General features: G+C 48.2%; 1 protein-coding gene across 5 annotated transcripts in view; it reads left to right on the top strand.

Moving 5' to 3' along the window:
- The window catches only part of XRN1 (5'-3' exoribonuclease 1), a 126,113-nt gene extending 109,756 nt beyond the window's left edge, over positions 1 to 16,357 (top strand). Inside the window, exons 34-42 of one of the 5 annotated variants that reach the window (XR_015714663.1) lie at positions 1,425 to 1,486; positions 2,914 to 3,036; positions 3,504 to 3,663; positions 5,306 to 5,487; positions 7,027 to 7,140; positions 7,234 to 7,336; positions 11,030 to 11,190; positions 11,666 to 14,849; positions 15,295 to 16,357. Coding sequence is in view for 4 of the 5 variants with exons in the window: in XM_087818055.1 (XP_087674181.1) it covers positions 1,425 to 1,486; positions 2,655 to 2,763; positions 2,912 to 3,036; positions 3,504 to 3,663; positions 5,306 to 5,487; positions 7,027 to 7,140; positions 7,234 to 7,336; positions 11,030 to 11,190; positions 11,666 to 11,968 (1,319 nt within the window). In the remaining variant the exon portion in view is untranslated. Of the gene's footprint in view, positions 1 to 1,424; positions 1,487 to 2,654; positions 2,764 to 2,911; positions 3,037 to 3,503; positions 3,664 to 5,305; positions 5,488 to 7,026; positions 7,141 to 7,233; positions 7,337 to 11,029; positions 11,191 to 11,665; positions 14,850 to 15,294 lie in introns of those variants that run through there. The other 4 variants (XM_087818056.1, XM_087818055.1, XM_087818054.1 and 1 more) reach the window with 4 other exon arrangements.
- Positions 16,358 to 23,022: the final 6,665 nt, after the last annotated feature.

Below are 23,022 nucleotides of genomic sequence, written 5' to 3'. Positions count from 1 at the left end.
CTTCAGGGAGTAAATGCTCAGGGGTCTAAACCGAATGACCAGCAATGTGCTGGGGGAGGAGAGGTTCCCCTGGGGACAAGGTCCTTGCTTCCCAGTTTTCCCCCTTGCTGGGCAGCTGGGGCTTCCTGCCCTGATGAGCTTCTGTACCTGGTCCATCTAACACAAACCATTTACTCTCAAGTGTCCTTGGTTTAGGGAAGATAGAATTTACTAGATGACTGCAAACTGCTGTTTAACTCTGTCTCAGTTTCCCTGTTCCACTTGTCCTGGGTTCCTGGCCTGTCTGTTTTTGAACAAGTTACTTCTCAAACAGCCTTCCAAAACGAATTAAGTTCGAGAACCAAGGTTCCACTGTATAGATTAATGTCCCTGTAAATATGATAAATATAGCTTGAAGATTTTATATTTAATTGAAATACATTGTGATTATTCTTCAAATTATTATTCATGTAAATGTGAATTCTTTCCGTTATATGGCATTCTGGTTAGTTCTCTTGTGTGTGTCTCAATAAAGGTTTAATGTCTCAATAAAAGTTTAAGGATACCTGCCAACTCACATTTTCTTTTTCTTCTTTTTGCAAAATTCCTTCCTTTCCTCTCTTCCTTCCCACCATCACCTTCCTTTCCCTTCCCTTTCTCCTCCGCTCTCTGTCCTGCTCTTCCCCGCCTGTTCCAGCTCTGTCCCTTCCTGCTCTGCTCAGTGGATCCCTTTTCCTGCCTCCCATCCTGTCCCTCTGCTTCTTTTCTCACCATCTATTTTTTGTCTCTTTCTCCCTCCTTCCCTTTCTTCCTTCATCTTCTAATGCGTCCTTTTTGTTTCCCCTCCCATTCCCCCAATTTCCCCTTAACATTAATACTAAAGTAGCTTCCTAATCTCCTTCTGTCTATTCAATAAGCCACTTACATATTTTCATCTTCCTAAGGCACAGTTCTGATCTGATCACCACTGTCTGCTCAGAACCACTGGCTGCCCTTTGTCTACCAGTTTCATTCCAGAGTCTTCGGTACCTCTCAGATCGTGGCACCAACCCGCTTCTGGAGCACAGTTAAGCTCTATGACATGGCTTCATCTCTAGCAGATCTGGTCTGTTTAGAGTTTTATAAACACATTCCGTGTTCTCTATTTCTATGTCTTCTCTCCTGTTATTTCCTTTGCCTGGAACATGTAGCCTCCTGTCCTGCCCATTGGAAACCTATTATCCATCCAGGCTCAGTCTGATGCCCCCTTCCCTTTTTCTTCTTGTTAGCTGTGAGCATCTCTCCTCCCCTGATCTAGATTATAAATTCTTCAAGATCAGGACCTCGTCTTCTTGGGATTATGTGAATTTTTAACATACTACCTTGAGGTGGTAAATATTTGGTAAATGTAATTGGTGTGCAGCAAGTTCTTTCATTTACCAAAATTTCTGTTTTCTTGTCTCTAGTTAAAGAAGAGTGTAAGATCCCTAAAACTGAGAGTTGGTCACAGAAAATGTCAAACAGCCAGGTAAGCTTTCTTAAAATGAAACACCTAGTAGCCAGCTTATTGCAGTTGGTGGCTTTGTGGCATCTGACTGAATTTTGCAGCCCTTTCAGTCAAATCCATAAGGTATGTGGCAAGAGGGTGCTAAAGTGTAGTCTGAGAGACACTTAGATGGGAGGTTGCACAGCTAGAGTCCAGGATTTGGAACTAGAAATACCTGAAACCCTAGTTCTGCTGTTCAATAGTTGGGTGGCCTGGAGCAATTCACCACAGCTTTCAGCCTCAAAGTCTTCATCTTTAAATGGAGATAAAAATAGATCACTTGTCTCTCTCAATACAGATCATCTGTAAGTACATATAAACATACCTCATACACAAATGCATATATGTATATATAAATATAAATATGCAAATGTGTATATACATTGAAAATATGTGGATCAACAGTAAAGTTAATGGTTAATTCTGCAGAGTTAGGTTGCAGAGGGGAGCTGAAGTTTATGTTTTATTTTATGTAGTCTCTGCTGTTTGATATGAACTATACATACATTTTATAATCAAAGTATAACAAATTTTAATCTAAAAAAATCAATATGTACCCTTATGTGTGTATGTTCTGTATGTATATTATGTTTTAATAGTTTGAAAAAATTAGATCTTTTATAGCTAGTAATATGTTAAATTTATAAAAGATATCTTAGAGTATTTGGCACATGGTAGGTTCTTAGTAAATAGAATTCATTAATATTTAGATATCAGTAAAATGGTTGAATTATATGACTTTTAAGGCCCTATTCTGCAACTCATGCTATGATTTCCTTTACTCTAGAAAAAGGGTTTATAAACTTTTCATGCCATGGACCTCTTTGGTGAAGTCTATGGACTCTTTCTCAAAATAATGTCTTAATGCTGAAATAAAGTACATAAAATGTCAAAGAAAACCAATTATATGAAGTAGAATCACCCCTGTTGTGGTTTGCTGCCAGTATTCATAATTGAAGGGAATTCTGAATTCTTATTTAGAAGTTAATGAAGATACAGATGTAATTTTCCCCTCATCCAAGTTTACAAGCCCCTTTTTTCCTTACAATACAGGAGAGTAATGTATTTAACAAGTTTATAGGTATTTGTTTAGAACACTATTAAGTAGTAACTTCATTTGCACAAAAAGCTCACTCATACTCTTCTGTAGACATTTGGGTGGCCTGACAAATATAACACTAAGCTCCTGAAGAGAAGTGAAAGTATGGAAGTCTCAGAGAATCAGAAGGTTAGGACTCGTTGTCCAAATGCTGTGGATAAGATAAAAGACCATTTATCCCATTGAGCTTCCCACACTTGAACACCTGGTTAGATGATTGGTGGAAATTATAAATCATTTTTGTACATAAAACTCTTAGCTTTTTCTGTGTCCTTGTACTTTCATCTTCATGCACAAAATATTCTTTTAGCCTAACACTGGATTTGAGAACTTTTTAGCATCCTTGACTATCTCCAAAGAAAACGAAGTCCAGTCCTCTCATCATGAAGAGCCCCCCAGTGAAGAACATTTGTCACCGCAGTCATTTGCTATGGTTCGTATTTTGTGATAACTTTTGTACTCTGCTAATTTCACTGTTGTTGGCCATGAACACCCCCCCCCCCCCCCCCCCCCCCCCCCCCCCCGCAGCCGTCCAACCCCTTCTCTCCGGTAGACTGGCACGCTGCATCTGCACCGCCCTCCCGGGAGGAAAACCGGACTGCCCCGGGGAATAGCCATCCTTTTGTTTATCTCTTTAGACTACACATCGCTCCCTTGCGAACATTGCTACTAGGCAATTTGGTCAAAAGTTAAGCCAGGAAATGTTGAGGTGTTTTTGTTTGTTTTTTTCCCTCAACTCTAGGCTATTGATTTTTCTTATTCTGGATTTCAGTGTAGTTATTGTTTTTCATTTTTAACATTGTAACTCATTAAAAGAAGGATAAGTAGGCTCTACTAGTAATTCTGTTAACTTTTCTCCCTCTACCTTCACCATCTACATACCAATCATTTTCAAAACAGAAGGGAACACGGATGCTTAAAGAAATTCTAAAAATTGATGCCTCTGACCCTGTGGACCACAAGAGCGAAATGAAGCAGTTTGGTCCTGAAGTCACTGTCTCCTCTAACAGGAGGGGCGAATGTGGACCTTCCTCACAGCCCAAACAGGGTAAGAAGTTAAGTAAGTAAGCTAAGCACAACTACTATCATTTCAGAAATTCAGTTTATTTTTTGTGCTTTTTAAAGATAAAACTTTTATTTTTAAAAAATATAATTAAAAGTAACAAATAAGAGTGTAATTTTTATGTTTGCATCATTTATATAATAGCTGTGTAACCAAAAGGTATATAGTTCCTAAATGTCTTCTTGTGAAAACTTAAATTGCACTGTTACAGATACTCAACTGCACATCTCAAGCCTGGAAATGTTTCCCCATTCTAACTTTTTTTTCTTTTTTCAGTAATTTAAGAATGATTGTGTAACTTAAATGTATTACTTAACTTTTCTGAAATTCTTTTTCCTACTTACAAATGGGAAGAACTTCTCAAATGGCTGCTGTGATAATTATGTGCCATGCACGAAGCAGCTAACACTGCGTCTAGCACGTTATTGGTGCCAAAAATTAATATTAGTGTATTAAAATAACTTGATCATTGTAAAAATAAAAGCTATAAAATCATTCAAAATAATTAATGGAGGCAGGCATTGGAAAGTGGTTATTTATCTGAAACCTACGAGGCCCGTAGCACATCTGGCACGTGGCTGGATTTCAATAACTATCCATCATTGCTCCTGCCCACTCTGTCCCCTATACCTTAGTATTTTGTCTATGTAATTATCTGCAGAAGGCTACCAGAGTCAGTAATGCAAAAGTCAGTGAGGGTAGAAGTTTCTCAGATAGGTAAAAAACATTTTGAAATAAGCAGATCTGAGTTTATTAAGGACCAAAATATGGAAGAAAATCAGAGCCTTCTTCTATTTATACTCTAGTGAATATTAGGATAAATGATTCATTGAAATTCCAATAACCATTAGGAAATTAATTATTTAATACAGTGACAGGCATGCTCTTGAAATAGAGCAAAATAAAAATTTAAAACAAAATTGGATAAAGATGGTCCCAGTGCCAAAAATAAGCAACTTTTTCTTTGTTTCATTATAATGAAAAATAATCATATACCTGAGAGTCAAGAGCTCAGAATCCAGAGCATGTTGCAGAGCTGATGACATCTGTGACTTGGGGCTGCCACTGAACCTTTTTATAGTCTAGGACAGGAAGAGGGTTAGGTTCATTCTGCTCTTGTTCTCTCAGAATTTTTAAATCATTTTCTATATAAAAGCACTTTAAAGACATAATTTCAGAAAAAAAAATTTAAGAAGCATCATTTGGAGCAACAAAATCTTTCATTTATGGTATCTTAGAGTGTAGGATAACATTTTGAGAAGACTAAAGCCAAAGCCTCAAAACCTAAGACTTATTTGTAAATCAGCTCAAGAGAGCCATCTGCTTGTTCAGACTCTGCCTGTAATGTAACTTTGTAGTCATTAATTTCTCCAGATGGTCATTTTTGGCTGTCACCTACTTATTGTATTTTTAAATCTTTCTTTTAATCGTGTATCACTAATCAGTTACAATCACCTAGAAATCTTCACTGAATTCTTAGTAATTTTAGACTGTACTAAATAGTTCTTATATTTGTTTCATGGGAGGTTCCTCTTTTCACCTTTTAACAATTTTTTGCTCGTATTTATTGAAACCCTGAAATAATTGCCTAGTTTGAGATACCTTTAATACAGATGTGTCCTGTTTTCTTTTTTGGTAGCATCTTATATGAACAAGCCTCACAGTTCTAGTGAGTACCATCCTGTTCGGTCTGTAGACAGTGTGTGCTGGCCTGCTTCCAGCCAGATCCCTTCTGTGTCCACACCAGCAGCTGAACTCTCTAGAATCTGTTCCCTTGTTGGAATGCCACAACCAGATTTCTCTTTTCTTAGAACACCACAGGTATAGTATACTGTGTTCCATTTATAGAAGTTCTTTAACACTGAGCCTAAGGAAGTCGACTGAAGTGTTTGGCTAGAAAAAGTCTAACGGAGCTGACTTTTTTTACTTTATCAGCAGCAGATACTTAGACTTCTCACTCCAGCTGATTCATTTATGCAGAACCAGAGCCCTTAGAGAACCTAGGCAGCAGGGAGCCCAGCAAAATTCTTTAGACTGATGGAGCCAGGGATCTTGGTCTAAAGAACCTTGGTTCAAACTTTTTCACCTTAGATACTCCCCACTTTTTGCGGAGGACCTCAAAGAACTCTAGTTTACTTGTGTTGCACCCATATTTACCATATTAGAAATTAAAACTAAAACAATTTAAGTATTTGTTTATTTAAAAATAAGTTTTCAAAAAAATTTAGTAAGTGGTCTTGCTCTACATTTGTGCAAATCTTTTCCATGTCTGGCTTAATAGAAGAAGCTAGATTCTCATATCTTCTTACTCTCAGTCTGTTGTGACACATTGTGCTGGTTGAGATATATGAAGAAAACCTGGCCTCACATAGATGGATACTTGAGAAAGGGAGAGCATTTTGATAGCCTTTTCATATAATTGTGGATATTCTTTGATACAACAGTAAAGCAGAGTATAGAATCTGAAACTGTCACTGAGCGTTTTGTCCTCTGTACTTGTGGGAAAACGAGAGCGAAAAGGCAAATAGCATCTTAATACTATTATGAAAATAGCTTTGACCTCAAGAACCCCTGGCAAGTGTCTCAGTGGCCCTCAGCGTTCCCAGACTTGCACCTTGAGGACCACTGGCTACAAGAAAGTTTATGTTACCTTTTTACATCTGAGTTCTTGATACATTCTTGCCTAAAACGGAAAGCAGGGTTAAACTCTGCTACCTTTTGAAAAAGTAGAATTTAAAAGAAAGTATCCTTTTTGTAAAAGAAAAAAAAGTATAATGTAAACAGTTATAATCAGTCAGTACCTCTGAGTCTTTTAGATTTTGGTAATTAATTCATATTAGCAAAATACCTGCTGTTTGGAGGATGGTGTCATGCGGGGGTCAGCAAATTTTTTTCTGTAAAGGTCTAGATAGTAGTGTTTTAGGCTTTGCAGGCCATGTGGTCTCTTCACAACTACTCGGCTCTGCAGGTACAGTATAAAAACAGCCGCAGAAGATATATAAACGAATGGACTCAGCTGGGTTCCAATGAAACCTTATTTACAAAAACAAGTACAAGTCCTAGTTTCCCATCCCTTGGTGTAAAGAAAACAGTTTTGCAGGCTTTCATTTGCATTAGGATGCTTGACCCTTCCGCTAGCTTAGAAAGCATTCTATTTTGTAAACATTGAAAGATAGGGTAATAATTCTAAAGTTTTTGCATGTTAACACAAAACTTAAATAGTCCTCTTCTGAATTCTGGAATTTTTTTTTTTAACAGAATGTCAGATGAAATTATTCTCCTTGTTTAAACTAAGCTTTGGGAGGGGAATTGGCTTCCTAAACAGATGACTTCATAGACATTCACATTCTCTCTTTCTAGACAATGGTAGTTTGCCAGGTAAAGCTGCCCAACGGCTTACTAGTGCACGGGCCACAGTGCCGCTCTGAAAACGAAGCCCGGGAAAAGGCTGCACTTTTGGCTCTGCAACAGTTGGTGAGACCTGTTCATGACTCCTCTACTGAACTTTTAATTAACTCCTAGAGCTGTTTTTATTGCACTGTCTACAACTTTTAAATACTCCCATAGGGCTCCTTAGGAGTGAATTTCCCTTTGCCGCCACCGATATTTGCGAATTATCCTCCTGCTGTACCTCCTGGACCCGTTCCTCCAGTGTTTCCTCAGCCTGCTGGTAAGATAGTGTTTGCTACTGAGTTACTATTTCTAGAAAGTTCTTTTAAGATGCATCGTTTTGAATAAACTAAAAAATGTGTCTAACTGTCCAGGGTGTGTAAGAAGGAATTGTGGGGAGTGAGCCTGCAGCTTCATCTGGAATACCGTTCCCTCCTCCAGCCTCGAGTGCTAGAGAAGGGCAGCCCCAAATTCCCCAGAAGCTGCCAACAGATGAATTTGGATTTAAGTCAGACATTAAAACCATTTAGGAGAAATAGAGCTGAAGGGAAGAAAAACAGGTCAGGTGCTGAAGCTGTGAGTGTGGCAGACCCTGTCCTGACAAGCGGGGAAGTGTGGGAAGACGGCATCTTAAGCTCACTTTGTGTTTTTGAATATTCTCTGTAACTCTCTTCCTCCTCCAAGCGTAGTGCCTGCGTTACCAGGCAGGTAGCTCCGTGCTTCCTGTAGCCAGTTGGTGACGTCCTAATGAGCTGGGGCATGGAAAGTTCTCTGGGGACTCAGGACTCTGTCCAGGCTCTTTCATTCACTGACTGAAAAAATGTTGGAACTTCCATTTTCTTATTTATGCCAGATGCGTCCAGGATCTGTTTGAGACTAACATTTCGTAACTCTATGATTCTAAGTCTGAAGTTCATTACGCCTTTCTTTTATCACTCTTTTCTTCCTGTTGACAGTCGGTTTCTTTGTATCCTAATCATTATCATTTTAGAACCAATAACTTGTTTATTTCAAGTGTAGAAAATTACTATACTGAATCTACTATATGCCAGGCATTGTTCCAGGAGTTCTACATATCTAATCCTCACTAACAACATTAGAGAGGTTAATAATGCTAATTAAACAAGTTATCTCTTCTTTTTGCCTAAACTCCATTAAACTAAAAAATAAATTATTTTAGAAGTGTAAACCTAGGACAAAGAGATGAGAGAAGAAATATCAGCAAATTAGAACTTTGAAAAAAGATTCTGATAAAAGCAATTACAGGAGCAGTAGCCAGTGTCGCATAATAAGGTTAAGCTACAAATAAAGTGTCGTAGAAGAGGGTACAGGTGAGCTGACAAGCAGATTGTCTCTTACAGTTCCCGAGAGATTCAGAACTTGGAAGTGTCCGACGCTGCCAGAGCTTTAGCTGAGGCAGGGCTGAGAAGAGTCTGTGTGCAGTGAGGGGACCCTCGCAGCCCCTCCTCCACACAGCCAGGCAGTGCTTCTCTAGACAGAGGACGGGAGGTCTGTGCAGAGGCCCTTATACGTGGGAGCACCAGTCAGAGTGGCGAGTGGGGTATGAGGCTGAAAACAGGTTCAGGTAAATTTTGTTTCTCCCATTCTGTTTTCTGACTCGAGCCAGCCGTAGCCCAGATAGGAAGTTGGTTGGAGGATGGCTCTTTTGGGAAATTCAGTGAACTCCGAAGAAAAGACCTACTGACTTCTTGGAGGGTTTCCCAACCAACAGGCTGGCTTCCACCCGGGCGTCCTAAAGAGCAGCCCGAGCCATGCAGTCCTCCCAACGACCTTGCTCCTCCTCATGGCCCCGGTGTCTTGCTCTTTCCTGTGAATAGACATTAGACTGTGAGAGATCCTGAACATTTTAGGAAAAGAAAATCTCTAAAAATAAAAGAGAATCCAAAACACAAATGAAGTGACCTGGAAACAGAGATAATGTAGGAAATAACAGTACTGCAGCCAAAAAATAAGAACAGGAATGTGTGAGGAAAAGACTGATTGGAGAGCAGGAGTCACCTGTTGGGCTGTGTTAGTTCGGTAGATGGAGCCCACGCAAAGCCCTGGGGTCTCAGGAGGAGGGGGCGCAAGACGAAGGTGGAAACCAAGAAACGGGGCTCAGAGGGACAGTGTGCAGATCCAGTGCCCATTTAATTGCAGTTCCAGAAAAAGAGACTAGATGGGGAGGAGTATGAGAGAAGAGATAAGAAAGCTTCCTGGACTGGAGGACGTCTCTAACCTGAAGGCCTCCACCCGCAGAGCACAGTGATGAGGAGAGGTGCAGATCTCGACATTCTGAGTACAAGTAACAAATGGTCTGCAGGGGTCGGAGAGGAAGGGAAAGATGTTTAAAAGATCAAGAATCAGGCCCTGGCCTGGCCGGTGTGGCTCACTTGGTAGAGCGTTGGCCCAAGCACCAAAGGGTCACAGGTTCGATTCCCGGTCACGGGCACATGCCTGGGCTGCAGGTTGGTTCCCCGCTCTAGTCTGGGCACATGCGGGAGGCAGCCAATCGATGCTTCTCTCGCTTGCTCGCTCGCTCTCTGTGGGTGTATGTGTGTGTATCTCCACCTGCCTCCCTTCCACTCTCTGTAAAAATCAATGGAAAAAATACCCTTGGTGAGGATTAACAAAAAATATAAATAAAAATAAAGATCAAGAATCAGAATGGTATTTTGCTGTTTAACAGAAGGTCAAAGCTAGAGAGCAGTTGAGCATTGAATACCTCTAAATCCTAAGGCAGAAGTAGTTTCTTCTGATTTTCCTATGTAGCCAATGAATCTTGACGTTATGACTGCTACCAAAGGTGCTTATAGATATTACCAAGACCTAGTTTTCTAAACCTTTATAGTTTGCTTCATTGGAATTTGTGCATGTATAATTCATAACAGCAAAATATATTATGATTCTCCTAATCCAAAAATTTCTTAAGTGGCCAAATTTTAATTAAGTTATACTACATTACAGTTCTAGCTGTCTTTATCTCTCTCTCTAAAGAAAGTTTGAACACAGTCCATATCTTCTTCAGTGGCAGCGTGCTGTGCATATAGTGGCACCACATGCCGCACTGGTACTGACTGCATAAGAACCACCGTGGAGCTTGTTAACAGTGAGATTCCTGGGCTCCTCGGACTCTGCTTTAGGTCTTAGGCTTTGCCCAGGAATCTGTACTTCACAAGCTCCCCAGGTGATGTAGGATACAACCTCAAATCAGGTTTGGAAACTCGTGGTTCAGTGCACTTATAATAAGAAACAAGGTATAAATTTTTACATTTTTTTAAATTTATTTTTTAGCGAGAGAAAGGGAGAGAGAGAGAGAAACATCGATGTGAGAGTGGAACATCAATTGGCTGCCTTCTGCACACCCCCTAGCAGGGATCAAGCTGGCAACCTGAGCATGTGCCCTGACCAGGAATCAAACCAGTAACCTTTCAGTGCACAGGACAATGCCCAACCAACTGAGCCACACCGGCCAGGGAAGATATAATTTTTTAAAAATCCTTGAATTAAAAATTTTAGAATAGGGAAAAGATTCTACATGTCATGAAAATGATCACATTTGAAGACTTGAGCTTTTTTGGTTTTTGTTCCACCATGGAAGCAACTTAGCACTGGGGACAGGTGAGATCTTGATGATTTCTCTCTCTCTGCCCCAGCTTTTCTCCCCCCAGGGACACTTTCAGTGACCCTTTTATTATTTGTAAACAGTACTACAAATACTCCTAGAACTCACATCAGTACATGGTGTTCTTTCCATTGGAGGCCAGACAGCACCGTGATAAGCTGACTTCCTCAAATTGTGCATAGTTCTCAGGGGCTTCTGAGCGTTGTAAGCAGGATTGATCTTAAGTTAAATGTATGCGTCTTTGCCAGAGCAGAAAAGGCCAAGAAGGGTAGCACAGGGAAGTCTTAAATTTCAGCTCTTTGATGAGACCATTTTACTTAACTAGACATTTTCCATGGTTTTTAACAGTTAATATACTGCCTTCATCATCTCCTCTCTTTGGCTCGATGCCATGGGGACCAGCAGTGCCAGTGTCTGGAAAGCCCTTTCCTCACACTTCGTATTCCGGGACCATGCCCGTGGCCGGGGGAGCGGCAGGTGGTGTGCACAATCAGTTCATACCTCTACAGGTGAGGCCTGGAAATAGAATTATTATGTTTTTAAGAGAATTTTTTAATGCTCAAAGACTATTGATAATGTGTTCATTCAGTAATTGCTTGTTCAGTGCCAACTGGAAGCCCAGTACTGGACTGGGTGCCGAGGATTGTATGTTACGACCAGTAGTACCAGTCTGCCTAGTCGCTCTGTCTGAGTTTATGTTCTAATAAAGAGTAATGATTGCAGCAAGTAATGATATCCTTTTCTAGCCCAAAGTGATTTAAAATCAGGAATATACATTTCCCTTATATTTGAGGTATGAAGAATTTTTAAGTATTTTCTTCAAAGCTAAATTCCTTTAATTTCTAAAGCCTGGTTTGGAAATTTGTAGCTGGAAGTCGCAAGTCAGCAGTGGTGGACAGGCATTACTACGTGGCTTATGGTATTTTCTGACACTAGTCTTTCTTTGCCTACACTGTTAATTGATGATGCTTTTATTCCTTAAAGGTTACTAAAAAAAGGGTTGCCAACAAAAAGAACTTTGAGAATAAGGAGGCCCAGAGTTCTCAAGCCACCCCACTTCAGACTAGCCAGCCAGGGCCTTCCAGCGCCCCCAGAGGGATGCCCCCGGAGAGCCCGTCAGCTCCCATCAAGTCCTCCCCAACGGCCCAGCCCGCACCTTCGCTTCAGGCTGAAGCTGCCTCTCAGGGCCCCAGTGCAGCTCACCGCAAGCCAGCAGCAGGCTCTGCCTCAAGGAGAAAATCCAGAAAGCTGGCTGTCAGTTTTGGCCTTTCCAAACCTTCTGAATAAGCTCGGTACTTGGAATTAAATTACTTCCTCTCCTTTCCACCCACCTCTTTATAAATCCATATCTGTGTCTCAAAAAAATTAGAATGTGGTATTTTAAAATATGTTTCAATTGAAAATTTTTAACTTTTAAGTTGTCAGGCACTTTTCATGCTGTTTAAAAGACTACATATCAAATTGTGCATCTTAAATATGTGCAGTTTGCTTTACGTTAATTATACCTCAGTGAAGCTCTTTTTTAAAAAGGCTAAATTAAACTTGTGTTAAAATAATACTAGTGGACTAAGTGTTAAAATGTACCACTCTAACTGCTGGCCTCGTCCTGAACTATGAATTAGACGTCATATTGCAATAATAGTAAACATTTTTACACTGTCATTGAGGGATAATTAAATGGAGCATGAAAATTGGGCCTCAGGTATAACTTACTGAGTGTGGATCTTATTTTTCTTTTTAATGATGTAACAGAACTGTCGGAATGGCTCTCATTTACATGTACTCAGCGTACGTTCTGGGTCTCTCTGCGTCCTCTAGACCTGCTGTGGGTGATCCCCCTGGGGTGCTGCCAGTTTTCTTTATTTTGAATTCTGTACCAAAGCAACTTTAGAATACTGATCAGAATATTTCATTTAACTACTTACAACTATAAATAGAAAGCTAGATTTAAGCAACTAATTACAGTTTTTTTTAGATTATTCAAGAACCAGCATTGGTAATTGCTAATAAAATTAAGTTTCAAAATTTACAGGGTACAATGATTACAAATTAATATTCCAGTAGAATAAAGTAGAAGATACTAATCACGTTAATTAAAATACATTGCATTATTCTTTTGTAGAGCTCACTTAAGCCTACATGAGAGCTCCATTGTTGGCCCAGGTGTATGCTTCCTGGGCCAAGGAAATTCTAGTGTTTTAAATCCAAGGTGGGCTGTGTGTGACAGGCACCGTCACTATGCAGAGCCCCTTGTTTCCATGGTAGACCCTCTTGCTCTGTTTCCATGCTTCCAGCTTCACACTGAGCTGCCCGGTGACCCACACTGTCTTTGTGTCATGCGGGGGCATCTCGTTCAAGCCGTGGTTCTGGATATTATTTTAGAATTTTTGGAAATTTTATCAGTGGTCCAGGGCCTGAATTTTTATATATATATTTATCCTTTAGTTTTTGTGATGTGCTTATATTTTTAAGGAAGTAAGTTATCATACTTTTTAAAAAGTTGGAACCACAATTTTTATATGGAGCTGCTGCTTATTACATCTAATTTCACTTAGCGTGTTGAGAACTCTGCCCCGAGTCTTAGAGTAGTCTGTTTCTTTAAAATGCTGGCCTTGAACTGGGTGGGCTCCTTTAACTGCTGATCTCAGAGTCTCTCTAAATGTTAATAGGCTGTGTATGGTGGTAGTGCCTTTAGTATGAGTTAAGTGTTCATTGTCGTTTGTGTTAGCCAAGTGAGGCGTTGTGATTTAAGTTCTGTTTCCTAGATTCGCATGTGCTCCTGTTCCCAGCAGCTCCTTGTTGGGAGTGTCTCTATCTCTAATGGGATCTTGAGTAATGAGGCTCCAGGAATTCTCGGCGTGTTTCCTTATTGCCTCACAAACTCTATTTGTTTCAAAAGGAAATACTTGTTATGGGAATAAAATGCAAAAAGTTAAGCTGTGACAGTAATGTTCTGTTTAAAGTGTGTAATATTTTCACCTTATGTAACTGTACAAACTCCAGCATTCAAGAATTGCCTCACTCGTTGCTTCTGTGTGGCCACACTGTAAACAGTGGACAGCCCGTGTCTTAGATCACAGAGGAAGGACGCACGCCATCTGAAAACTCCAAGGGAACTTGAGTAAGCATGGTGTCCCTGGACCGGCGAGGGCAGCTCCCCAGGATTTGAGCAAAGCAAGCTGAAAGCTCCATGTGGATAGGCAGTAAAGTGTTTCTTTCATTCCTCCTTCTCTTTTTAAAGCCTATTATTCTGAAGGTCAAGATTAAAGTGGAAGGGAGCTCTGTGGTGACTGGTTGTGGTCAGGCATCTGTCTGCATTCTCTTCCCCGAGGAGACCTGTTCCTGACGTGCGCCTGGCATCTGTAGGGGAGGTGCCCTCCCTTGGGGGGCAGACGCTGCTTTGCCTCACAATAATCTTGAGGAGCCTGGATCCATGGATAGTTTAGGAAACTTACAGTTTTTCCTTTCTGGATGGGGCCGACTCCACCACCCCAAAGTTTAGTTCCATGTCTGTTTGGCTGTCAGATCTACTATGGACTTGGTGTGAGAGGATGGGCGGTGCCGGGCGCCGAAGAGCAGGGTCCATGTTGCCCGTGTTCCCACCCACCTGGAGCCGTTGGCTCCAAGTCTTCCTGTTCAGTAATCTCTCTTCTTTCTTCTTGAGTGCATTCAGTGCATGTTGAAGACTATCCTTCCGGTTTCATTGTTTCTTTCACAATTTCCTACATCACCTGGTCATTACCTGAGTCTAGAATTTGGCAGAAAGAATGTATTAATTGATTTAAACATCGTGTAGACCAAAGTCTTAAATATCTGATGACATTCAGTTGCATGAAAAATTAATTTCACATCTCTGTGTACCTTGGTTTCAATTTAAGACCGTTTTTTGCTTCTGAGAGAGAGAAATAGTTCTTTTAGAACTAAAAAGATACAGAGATCCTTTTTCCCTATTAAGGGGAGGGCCGAAAAACTCTCGCAGGTTTTTTGTTGTTTACTTCCTTTTCTCTGATCAGGTATTTGCTTTGGTTTTAGACTGATATTTCCAAACTTATTTGGTTTTAAGAAGAGGGGCAGAGAGAAGGTGGTTGGAAGAGGGGAACCAGTTGAATAAGACGTGCCCTGTCACTGCGTTTTCAGGCTGCAGTGTCTTCCTAGCTCAAGGATGTAGGTAAGCTGCAGGGTCTGTTTCACTCACTTTTAATTGTCTGTTATATTTGTATTAGTAAACCATACATTTGCCTCGTGATTGTCTTATTTTTACCTTAAGATAGAACTGTCTAGCTCTCCATTGTAGGCCTACCATGCTTCATCTCATTGTTGAGAGCAATTTTTAAAACAACTGTGTATAATATCCCAGATTTTTGAGCTTGCTGTATTTCTTAGTACCATCTTTCTTCCAAATTGTGTTTTTACTGTAGAGGAGAATTAATTTATTTGGGAGAAATGACGGTGATGGGCATTCTCTACCCTTAAAAAAATGAATCACAGAAATTCCCTCATCATTTTTCTAGAGCTAGTGATAGTACTCAGGCAGGCAGTGTTCTCTGTGTACATTGTTTTTAAGCTTTGTCAGTGAAACAGTCTTTTTGACAGGAGCTTCCTTTCTTATTCAGGATAAAGCTTAAAATTCTAGAAATGAACATTGTGAGGCCTAACGGAAATAGGAGCCAGATGTGGTCCACATATTGAAACAGCCAGCCAGCAGGGCCTGGCCGATGGGCAGGCGGGAGTTCGTGGACCCAGTGAACATCTTGGACATCACAGGCCCTTTTAGAGAAAGAGGGAAAGGTGGGTAAGCTAGTTTTAGTAGTTGAGACTATCAGCAATGCAAAGCAAGCTCTGTGTGCACGAGGTCAGCAGCCAGTGCTTGCAGGCTCCCGGATGCAGCTGTAAGGGAGACTGGTTCCCACGGTCAAGTTTGACACTGTTAAACCTGTAAAAACGGGTTTTTCCAACAGTACACTCATTGCAATTGGTTATTTCAGCAACTGGTATACTATTAAATTGCCCAGGCCAAATAATTAAGTTCCTGTAGATGTTTCAGTCATTTGAAGCCAAATTCTTGTACCATTTCTAATGAAATAGTAGGAGTAAGAATTTGGTCCACAGTTTGCTTTAAGTTCTTTGTTTCTTCCCTGCAGTTGAGGGGCTTGTGTGTTTTGAGGGGTTTTTGTTTTGTTTGCCTCTTGTCTCACGTTTTCTTTGCCTGCACCCAGTGGCTTCTCTTTGTGTTCTCGTGTATTTTGATATATGAGTACTAGTGTGCTGCCATCAAAGTGTTCAACACTTTGTTCATTTAAACAACACAAGTGTAATTCATACATATATATCTTAATTCCTTTCTCACTTAACTATTTTATAAGTAACTAGGATTTTTCATTAGATCTTATACAGAGCAGTATTTTATCAAAAACTCAAAAGGGAAGACTTTTGTGCTCATTTTGTAGTTTTTTTTAAATATCTTTACATTACCTGTAATTAAAGTGTTTTAAACCGCATTAGAATGGACTTCAGATGTATTTTTGTGTTGTGCATTTGTAGATTTATAGCATGAAGTTGGCCTCAAAATGTTATGCAAAAGGATTTTAAAATATAAGAATCACTGAAAGAGCTTAAACATTGTACATGTTAAATGCTATATGGATTTTAATTAAACACTTGAGAATGATTTTATAAGCTGTTCTTGTATGTTTGCATTAATATCAAACATAGAAACATTGTACTCGTCACTTAAATCCCACCCCGTTTACATCTGTGTTCGGATCTGTCATTTAGCGTGAACTAGCCACGTGGTTGGCAGGAAAGGTCCAAGTTGTTAGATTCAGGGGCCACTGCTCCCATCTCAGCTCTGCCTCTAGTTGTAAATGTGAACATCGGCGAGGTCTAAGTCACAGTCTCTTCACCCCCTAAAGGGAGAAAACAACACCCATGTGTTGTTAATATGTAGAAGACACTACACACTTTAGTAAATGAGGATTTGTCACGTGACCTATTCCCTAGGTCCCAAACACAAGTCCTCTGGACCGTGCCAGGTTCTGCTGTTCGTTTCCCAGAGTCACGCAGTGTCTACTTCCTGCAGAGTCCCTGTGTTCCTGGGCCTCTGGGGGGCCCTTCCCTGTCTGTCCCTGTATTTCCTGCCATGACCCCTCTATCTTTTCCACGGTGCAGGGAAGGTCCTCACCAAGCCACCTAGGAGGGGCCTCTGATTCCTACTCAGGAGATGGGGGCATCCACAAGACTAATATCTTCCTGATATTGGCCATGTCTCACAATATCTCTGATGCAGTTTTACCAAAATCCCTGTGGCAGGGAGGGAAGGAGTTGGAACGAAGGTGGTAAGGAGGGAAGAAAGTCTATTCCTGCTACATCTGCTTCCAGCTCTGCCCTGTGAGTCTGACACTGTTTCTGCTACTGTCCTGACTCAGAGCCCCAAGGAGCCGCCCTCTGCTGTGACCAGATCACCCATGTTCTTGGCTGCTTTTCCACTTCAGTCCCCAGGCTGCCAGCTTCCCACCCAGTGCAGTGACCACCCCTCTCCACCCAGCCCAGAGCATCATTGGGCTCCTTTAACCTTGCTGCCAGTATTTTGACTTGAGACTCATAACTAAAACCGAAACCCATTTAAGCTAGCTCAGGACAGGGCAAGTTGTAAGGATTTGGGGCAATTTCAGAAACCAGTCCAGGAAGCACACCAAGGCTTCTAGAAGCAGAGCCTAGGTCGTCACCTTCCAGTTCGTTCTATCTCCTTCCGTAGCCGTGGGGCTGTGACGCTGTGACTCGTAGGTCAGGGCTTTGCTCACTCATCTGTGTGGGTGGGTGGGAGGTCACCTCAGGGGCTGCCCCCTGCTGGGCTGTGGGTGGATAGGAAATGCTGACCTCTCAAAGGCAGACTTAAAAACAGCCACCACGTCCTGGACCCGCAGTCAGTCCCTGTAGTTAAAAGAAGGCCTGAGGGTAACCAGAGCTCACTATCACCTGCTTGCAACCATCTTGTAAAGGAGTAATTCTAGTTAAACTCCTTCACCTTGGAAGACGGTCGCCTCGAGTCCCTAGTGCCTAGTTGTAGGAGCTGTAGCCATGTTTCACTGAACTCCTAAGTATAGGATCAATAAGTAAGTGTACCTACTGATTCTTAAATGCTTATTAAGAGTTTACTCCCCAGGTCAATGGTAAGTGGTTTGCGTTGATTATCTCTGATTCTCACCCTGCTGTGTATGCAGGTCTCACCAGTGCATGAATCTGCTCACAATCTGTATTCAGCCGCTCTGCTATACTATAAGGTTTAGGTTTTATAATCTAGTTTTTACCCCAACACTGTATAGTTTTATTATGAAGATATTCTTTCTATGTGCTATTTATTGCATATATATATATATATATATATTTTTTTTTTTTTAAAGTGAGAGGGAGAGAGAGAAACATCAGCTGCCTCCTGCACACCCCCCACTGGAGATGGAGCCCCAACCCAGGTGTGTGCCCTCATTGGGAATCAAACCAGCGACCTTTCAGTGCACAGGACAACACTCAACTGAGCCACACCGGCCAGCACACTTACTGCTTTTAAGGGCTTATCACAAGCAGAGGTTACAGATGTGAATAAGACCTAGTCTTGGCATTCGTCAAGTCTAGTAGAAGAGGCGGTTTCAGTGTAAGGTGCATCCAGGAAAGGAGGACCACAGGCCGGAGCGGACCAGGGCCTCTTTCCTGGAGGAGCCGAGACTTGAAGGACCCAAGTGAGGGAGGGAAGGCGGTTCGTGAGAATGAGTTGCTGGGTCACTGTGGTGCAGACCAGAAGGCGGAGGGAGACGCGGTGACAGTAAGCCACGCTATATGTAACACCGCCGCCCTGAAAAGGCCTGGGAATTTCCTTCTAGAGGCATCTTAGTCAAAGTTCTTTTGTGTGGATATAACAAAATCCCACATAAATTAGCTCAAGAAAAAGTAAAATGAGGGTGGGGGTAGAAGATTGATTATGTAGATTCAGGAAAGCGGCCTGGAGTCCAAGAACAGGAGCACGGCTGGGTCTCCCGGGGCCTGGACCGCCAGCGAGAAAGTCGGGCCCCAGGCCCCTGCCCTTGCCTCGCCTCTGCCTGTCTCGGGGACGCGCGGGCTTCCACGCGCCAGCTGTGCTCGCCTCGGTTCCCGCCCCCGGCCGAGGGCAGCGCTCCCCGCTGTGGGTGCCCGCGCCGCTGGTGCAGGCCCGGCGCCGCTCGTGGTGCGCCCTGCGGCGCAGAGGGTCAGGGGGTGCCGACGTCCCCAAGCGCTCTGCTGACGGAGGCCCGGTGCATGATTTTAAGAAGCTGGTTATTTGCTTTCAAACTGCAAACGGGCGGCCTCACGGAGACGAGGGCAGCGGCCTCCGCGACGCCTGTAGGGGGGGCCGCTGACCCGCGCCGGGCGTCAGGGCAGCAGGGGCAGCCAGGGCCCAGGGCCGCCCGCGCGCGCTGACCCCCGCGTGGCCTCAGGCCCGCTCGCGCGCGCCGTTCACGGAGCCGCGCCAGGGCCCCGCGCCTCCCGTCTGAGCAGCAGTTCTCACGAGCCCCGCCTGCCGCCTCCCGGGCCGCCCCGCACGCCCGCCTCCGCCGCCACGCTCAGGGCTCGGGAGCACAGCCCTTCCCTCTCGGGAGTCCCCTCGCGCTCCGAGCCGCCCTCCACCGCGGAGTCGGAGCGGCAGCCGAGCGGGCAGAGCGCTGCCCGCGGGGCGGCTGGGCCCCCAGGGGACCGCACGTGCCAGGGCGGCCTTCCGCAGGGGCGCGAGTTGCGGGGCTGCGCGGGCTGCACGCAGGAGCCCAGCGCCCGGGGCCCGGGGCCGCCGCTCCGGCCGCTCTCCGGCCCTCGGGACACTGACCACGCTGAGGTGCCGGCTCACCTCACAGCGGGGAAACGGGCGGCGGCCATCTTGCCCAGGACGCAGCGCGGAGCCGACGGGCGCAGACGGCCTGCCGGGCCCGCGCGCGCCCAGCCCGCTCTCTCCTCAGCTAACTTTTCACTTTGCGACGCGTCCCGCATTCCCTGCGTTGCAAAGCAGGGCAAGTGCGAGGGGCGTCTCCTGACCGCCTCCTAGGGGCTGCCCGTGGGCGCCCGACTGCGCCCCGAGCCCCTTTGGGTTGCACGGGATGCGCGTGGCCGCTGGAGGCTGTCCGTCCGTCCGTCCTCCTGAGCGGCGTCGCGCCCCACGCGTCGCTCTGAAGCCCGCGTCTCCCTCGGCAAACACCTCAGACTGGCCTCCGGCGCGGGCCACCCGCGTCCCAGCACCTGGAGGGAGGCGTGGGGCTGAGGTGGGCGCCCCGCCGCCGCCCGGGCTCCTGTGAGGGCCTCGATCTCCCTTCTTACAAACGGGGGTGCGGACGGGGTCCGGAGAGGAGCGGAGGGCGCGCCAGCGGGCAGCAGGCCACTCGGGGCTGGCGGCGCACGAGGGGAACCGTGACGCTGCTTGGGGGTGCCGCGGTGTGTCCTCGGGTGGTGGTGAGGCCGGCCGCCGGGACGCGCACGGGGGAGCTCCGGGGCGGGCGGGCCCTCGGGGACCCGGGCGCGGGCGAGCTCGGGGGCGGCGGGGGCTGCGGGGCCGCCAGGGACCCGGGCGCGGGGAGAGCTCGGGGGCGGCGGGGCTGCGGGGCCGCCAGGGACCCGGGCGCGGGGAGAGCTCGGGGGCGGCCGGGGCTGCGGGGCCGCCAGGGACCCGGACGCGGGGAGAGCTCGGGGGCGGCGGGGCTGCGGGGCCGCCAGGGACCCGGGCGCGGGGAGAGCTCGGAGGCGGGCAGGGCTGCGGGGCCGCCAGGGACCCGGGCGCGGGGGGAGCTCGGAGGCGGGCGGGGCTGCGGGGCCGCCAGGGACCCGGGCGCGGGGAGAGCTCCGGGGGGGGCAGGGACCCGGGCGCGGGCGAGCTCGGGGGCGGGCGGGGCTGCGGGGCCGCCAGGGACCCGGGCGCGGGGAGAGCTCCGGGGGGGCAGGGACCCGGGCGCGGGGCGAGCTCGGGGGCGGGCGGGGCTGCGGGGCCGCCAGGGACCCGGGCGCGGGGAGAGCTCCGGGGGGGCAGGGACCCGGGCGCGGGGCGAGCTCGGGGGCGGGCGGGGCCGGCGCCGGGCTGCGCCCCCGCCCGGAGGCCACGGCGCTTCCCGCGGCTGCCCGCGCCCGCCTCGCGCGCCTGAGGACACCTCCTCCGTCGGCAGCACTGAAGAGGGAGCGGGCAGGACTTCCGGGCACAGGGCGCCGTTTAGCAGCAGACGCCCTGGTGGCCTTCGGAGAGGAGGGGCGGGCGGGCGGGAGAGCGTCAGTGGCGAGCCGCTGGCCCGCGCCTCCCGCCCGCGCCCGGGGACGAGCCCGCAGCCCGGCCCGTGCGGACCGGGAACCAGCCCCTCCCGGCCCTCGGCGGACGCTCCCCGCGGGGCCACGCGGCCGCGCCGCGGAGGACGTTCCGCCCGAGGAGTTTGCTCTCCTCCTTCGCTGCAAAAGACTGTTCTCCGCCCTGGGCGCCCCGCACGCCAGCCCGCCCTCCGCCCCGCGCGAGCCCTTCCGCCCGCGGCCTCGCGAGACGCGCGGGGGAGGCGCCGGGCGCCAGCGGCCAGCGCGGCTCTCGTGGGCCCTGCGTTGTGCGAGGTTTGTCGCGGTCTGGAGCCACTCGGTCGGTGTTGCGAGGACGTTCCCGCCTCACACCCCGCGTTCCCCGCCCCGACGGCGAGGCAGACTCCGCGGAGTCGCGAGGGCGCCCGCCTGCCGGGGGTGCCGGGCGGGGCTCCCGTCGCCTGCTTCGGGCGGTCAGTGCGGGGCCACGAGCTCCGCCGCTGTGTCAGGCGGCACTTCCACACGGAGGACACCGGAGGCGCAGGTCACAGCCCGCCCTCCCCCACAGCCCCGGCTCGGTCGGTAACTGCCCTCTTGTCCCCACGCCCCGACCTCTCCCGCGGCCCCCGCGCCCAGCACCGCAGGAGCGGGTGCGTGTGGCGCCTGCCGTTCGCCGCAGTAGGTGCGACGGGCGTTTCCGGTGCTTCCTGCGGTAGGAACGCGGCGTCTGGGGCGCGCTCGCTCCGTGCCCGGTGCCCGCGGGGCTCACCGACCGTGGCCGTGCCCCTCCCTCCCCGGAGCGCCCTCGGGCGGGGCGTGCGGGGCGTGCGGGGCGGGCTTCCTCCAGGGCTCAGCCGCGGGAGCAGCCCCGCGCCGGCGGCTCGGCGGGCGTCCACCTGCACGGGTGGGTCCCTGCCCGTCGGGGCGCGAACCGGGGTTTCGGGGTTGGCCCCGGCTGGGGCGCCTCGGGGGAGGATGTGCTCTGTGCGCGGAGCCCCCGGCGGGGATGCTGCGGGTCGCCACGCGCGGCGGCGGTCGCGCTTCCCACGCCACCGGAGCCGCAGAGGCGGCCGCGTTGCTTCGGGGCGCGGCGGGAGCGCCCCCCGCGCGCTCGGCCTGAGACCGCCCCGCCCCTGACGCGGGCCGGAGAGGGTGGGCGCGGGCTCGCGGCCACGCACCTGCTGTCCCCCGGGGGCGCTCAGGGCGCTGGGCAGGGCCCGGACCCACCAGGCCGGTTGGGAGAAAGCGCGCCCACCAGACGCTTCCCGGAACCGGCGCCTGCCGCACGGCGGCGCCACCGCACTGCTGCGGGGCTCGGGCGGCTGCGCGGTGGGGAGGCGGCCCCGCACCGCCGCCCGCCCAGCCCGCCCGAGGGGAGCGCGGAGACGCGGCTGTGGCGCGGCCCCCGGCCCTCGAGGAGGCCCGCGCGGCGACCCGCAGCTTTCCTGCGGGCTCGCAACAACGCGGCGCCCCGAGCGGCGAGCTGGGCGGGGCTGCCCGGCGGCTCCCGCGACGACCCGCGTCGGAGGACCGGCTTGTCCGCTCCACGCGCGGCGGGTGCAGTCGCCGCCGAGACGTCCCTTAGGTCAGGGACCGAGGGCAGCCAGAGGCCGCGGAGATCCCCTTGCGCTCGTCCCGCCTAGGAACGCGCTTTAAAAAACCGATTCTAAAAATCTTCAGGTTCCCCGGTTGCCGTTGACAGCGCCCGGGGCTGCGGGGCGCAGCGGCGGACAGTCCACGGCCCGCGCGCTCCCGAGCGCCCTCCTCCCTGCGTGACCGGAGCCGTGTCCCCCGCGCGGGCCGCCCTGCACAGTTGCCGCCTCAGAGCCGCGCCGCTCGGACCGGCCGGCGCTTCCCGAGCCACCCCCGAGGCTCAGCGAGGACGCGGCGACTTCGGGGGACTTCAGGGGACTTGCCTCCGCGGGCCCGCGGCCGTCCGCGGGCACAGGCTGGGGCGCCACCTGACTCTCCTCCGGGCCAAACCCTTTAGGACCCCCAAGGACAGGGTTTAACTTTGGTAAGAGTGAAACCTAATGAACTGCAGTGAGTCAGGGCTAAGG

This window comes from Miniopterus natalensis, chromosome 6, assembly GCF_054644295.1.
Source record: "Miniopterus natalensis isolate mMinNat1 chromosome 6, mMinNat1.hap1, whole genome shotgun sequence".
In the NCBI taxonomy this organism is placed as follows: Eukaryota; Metazoa; Chordata; class Mammalia; order Chiroptera; family Miniopteridae; genus Miniopterus; species Miniopterus natalensis.
The sequence above is the reverse complement of the archived record's forward strand: the minus strand, read 5'-3'. Positions and strand labels throughout refer to the sequence as shown.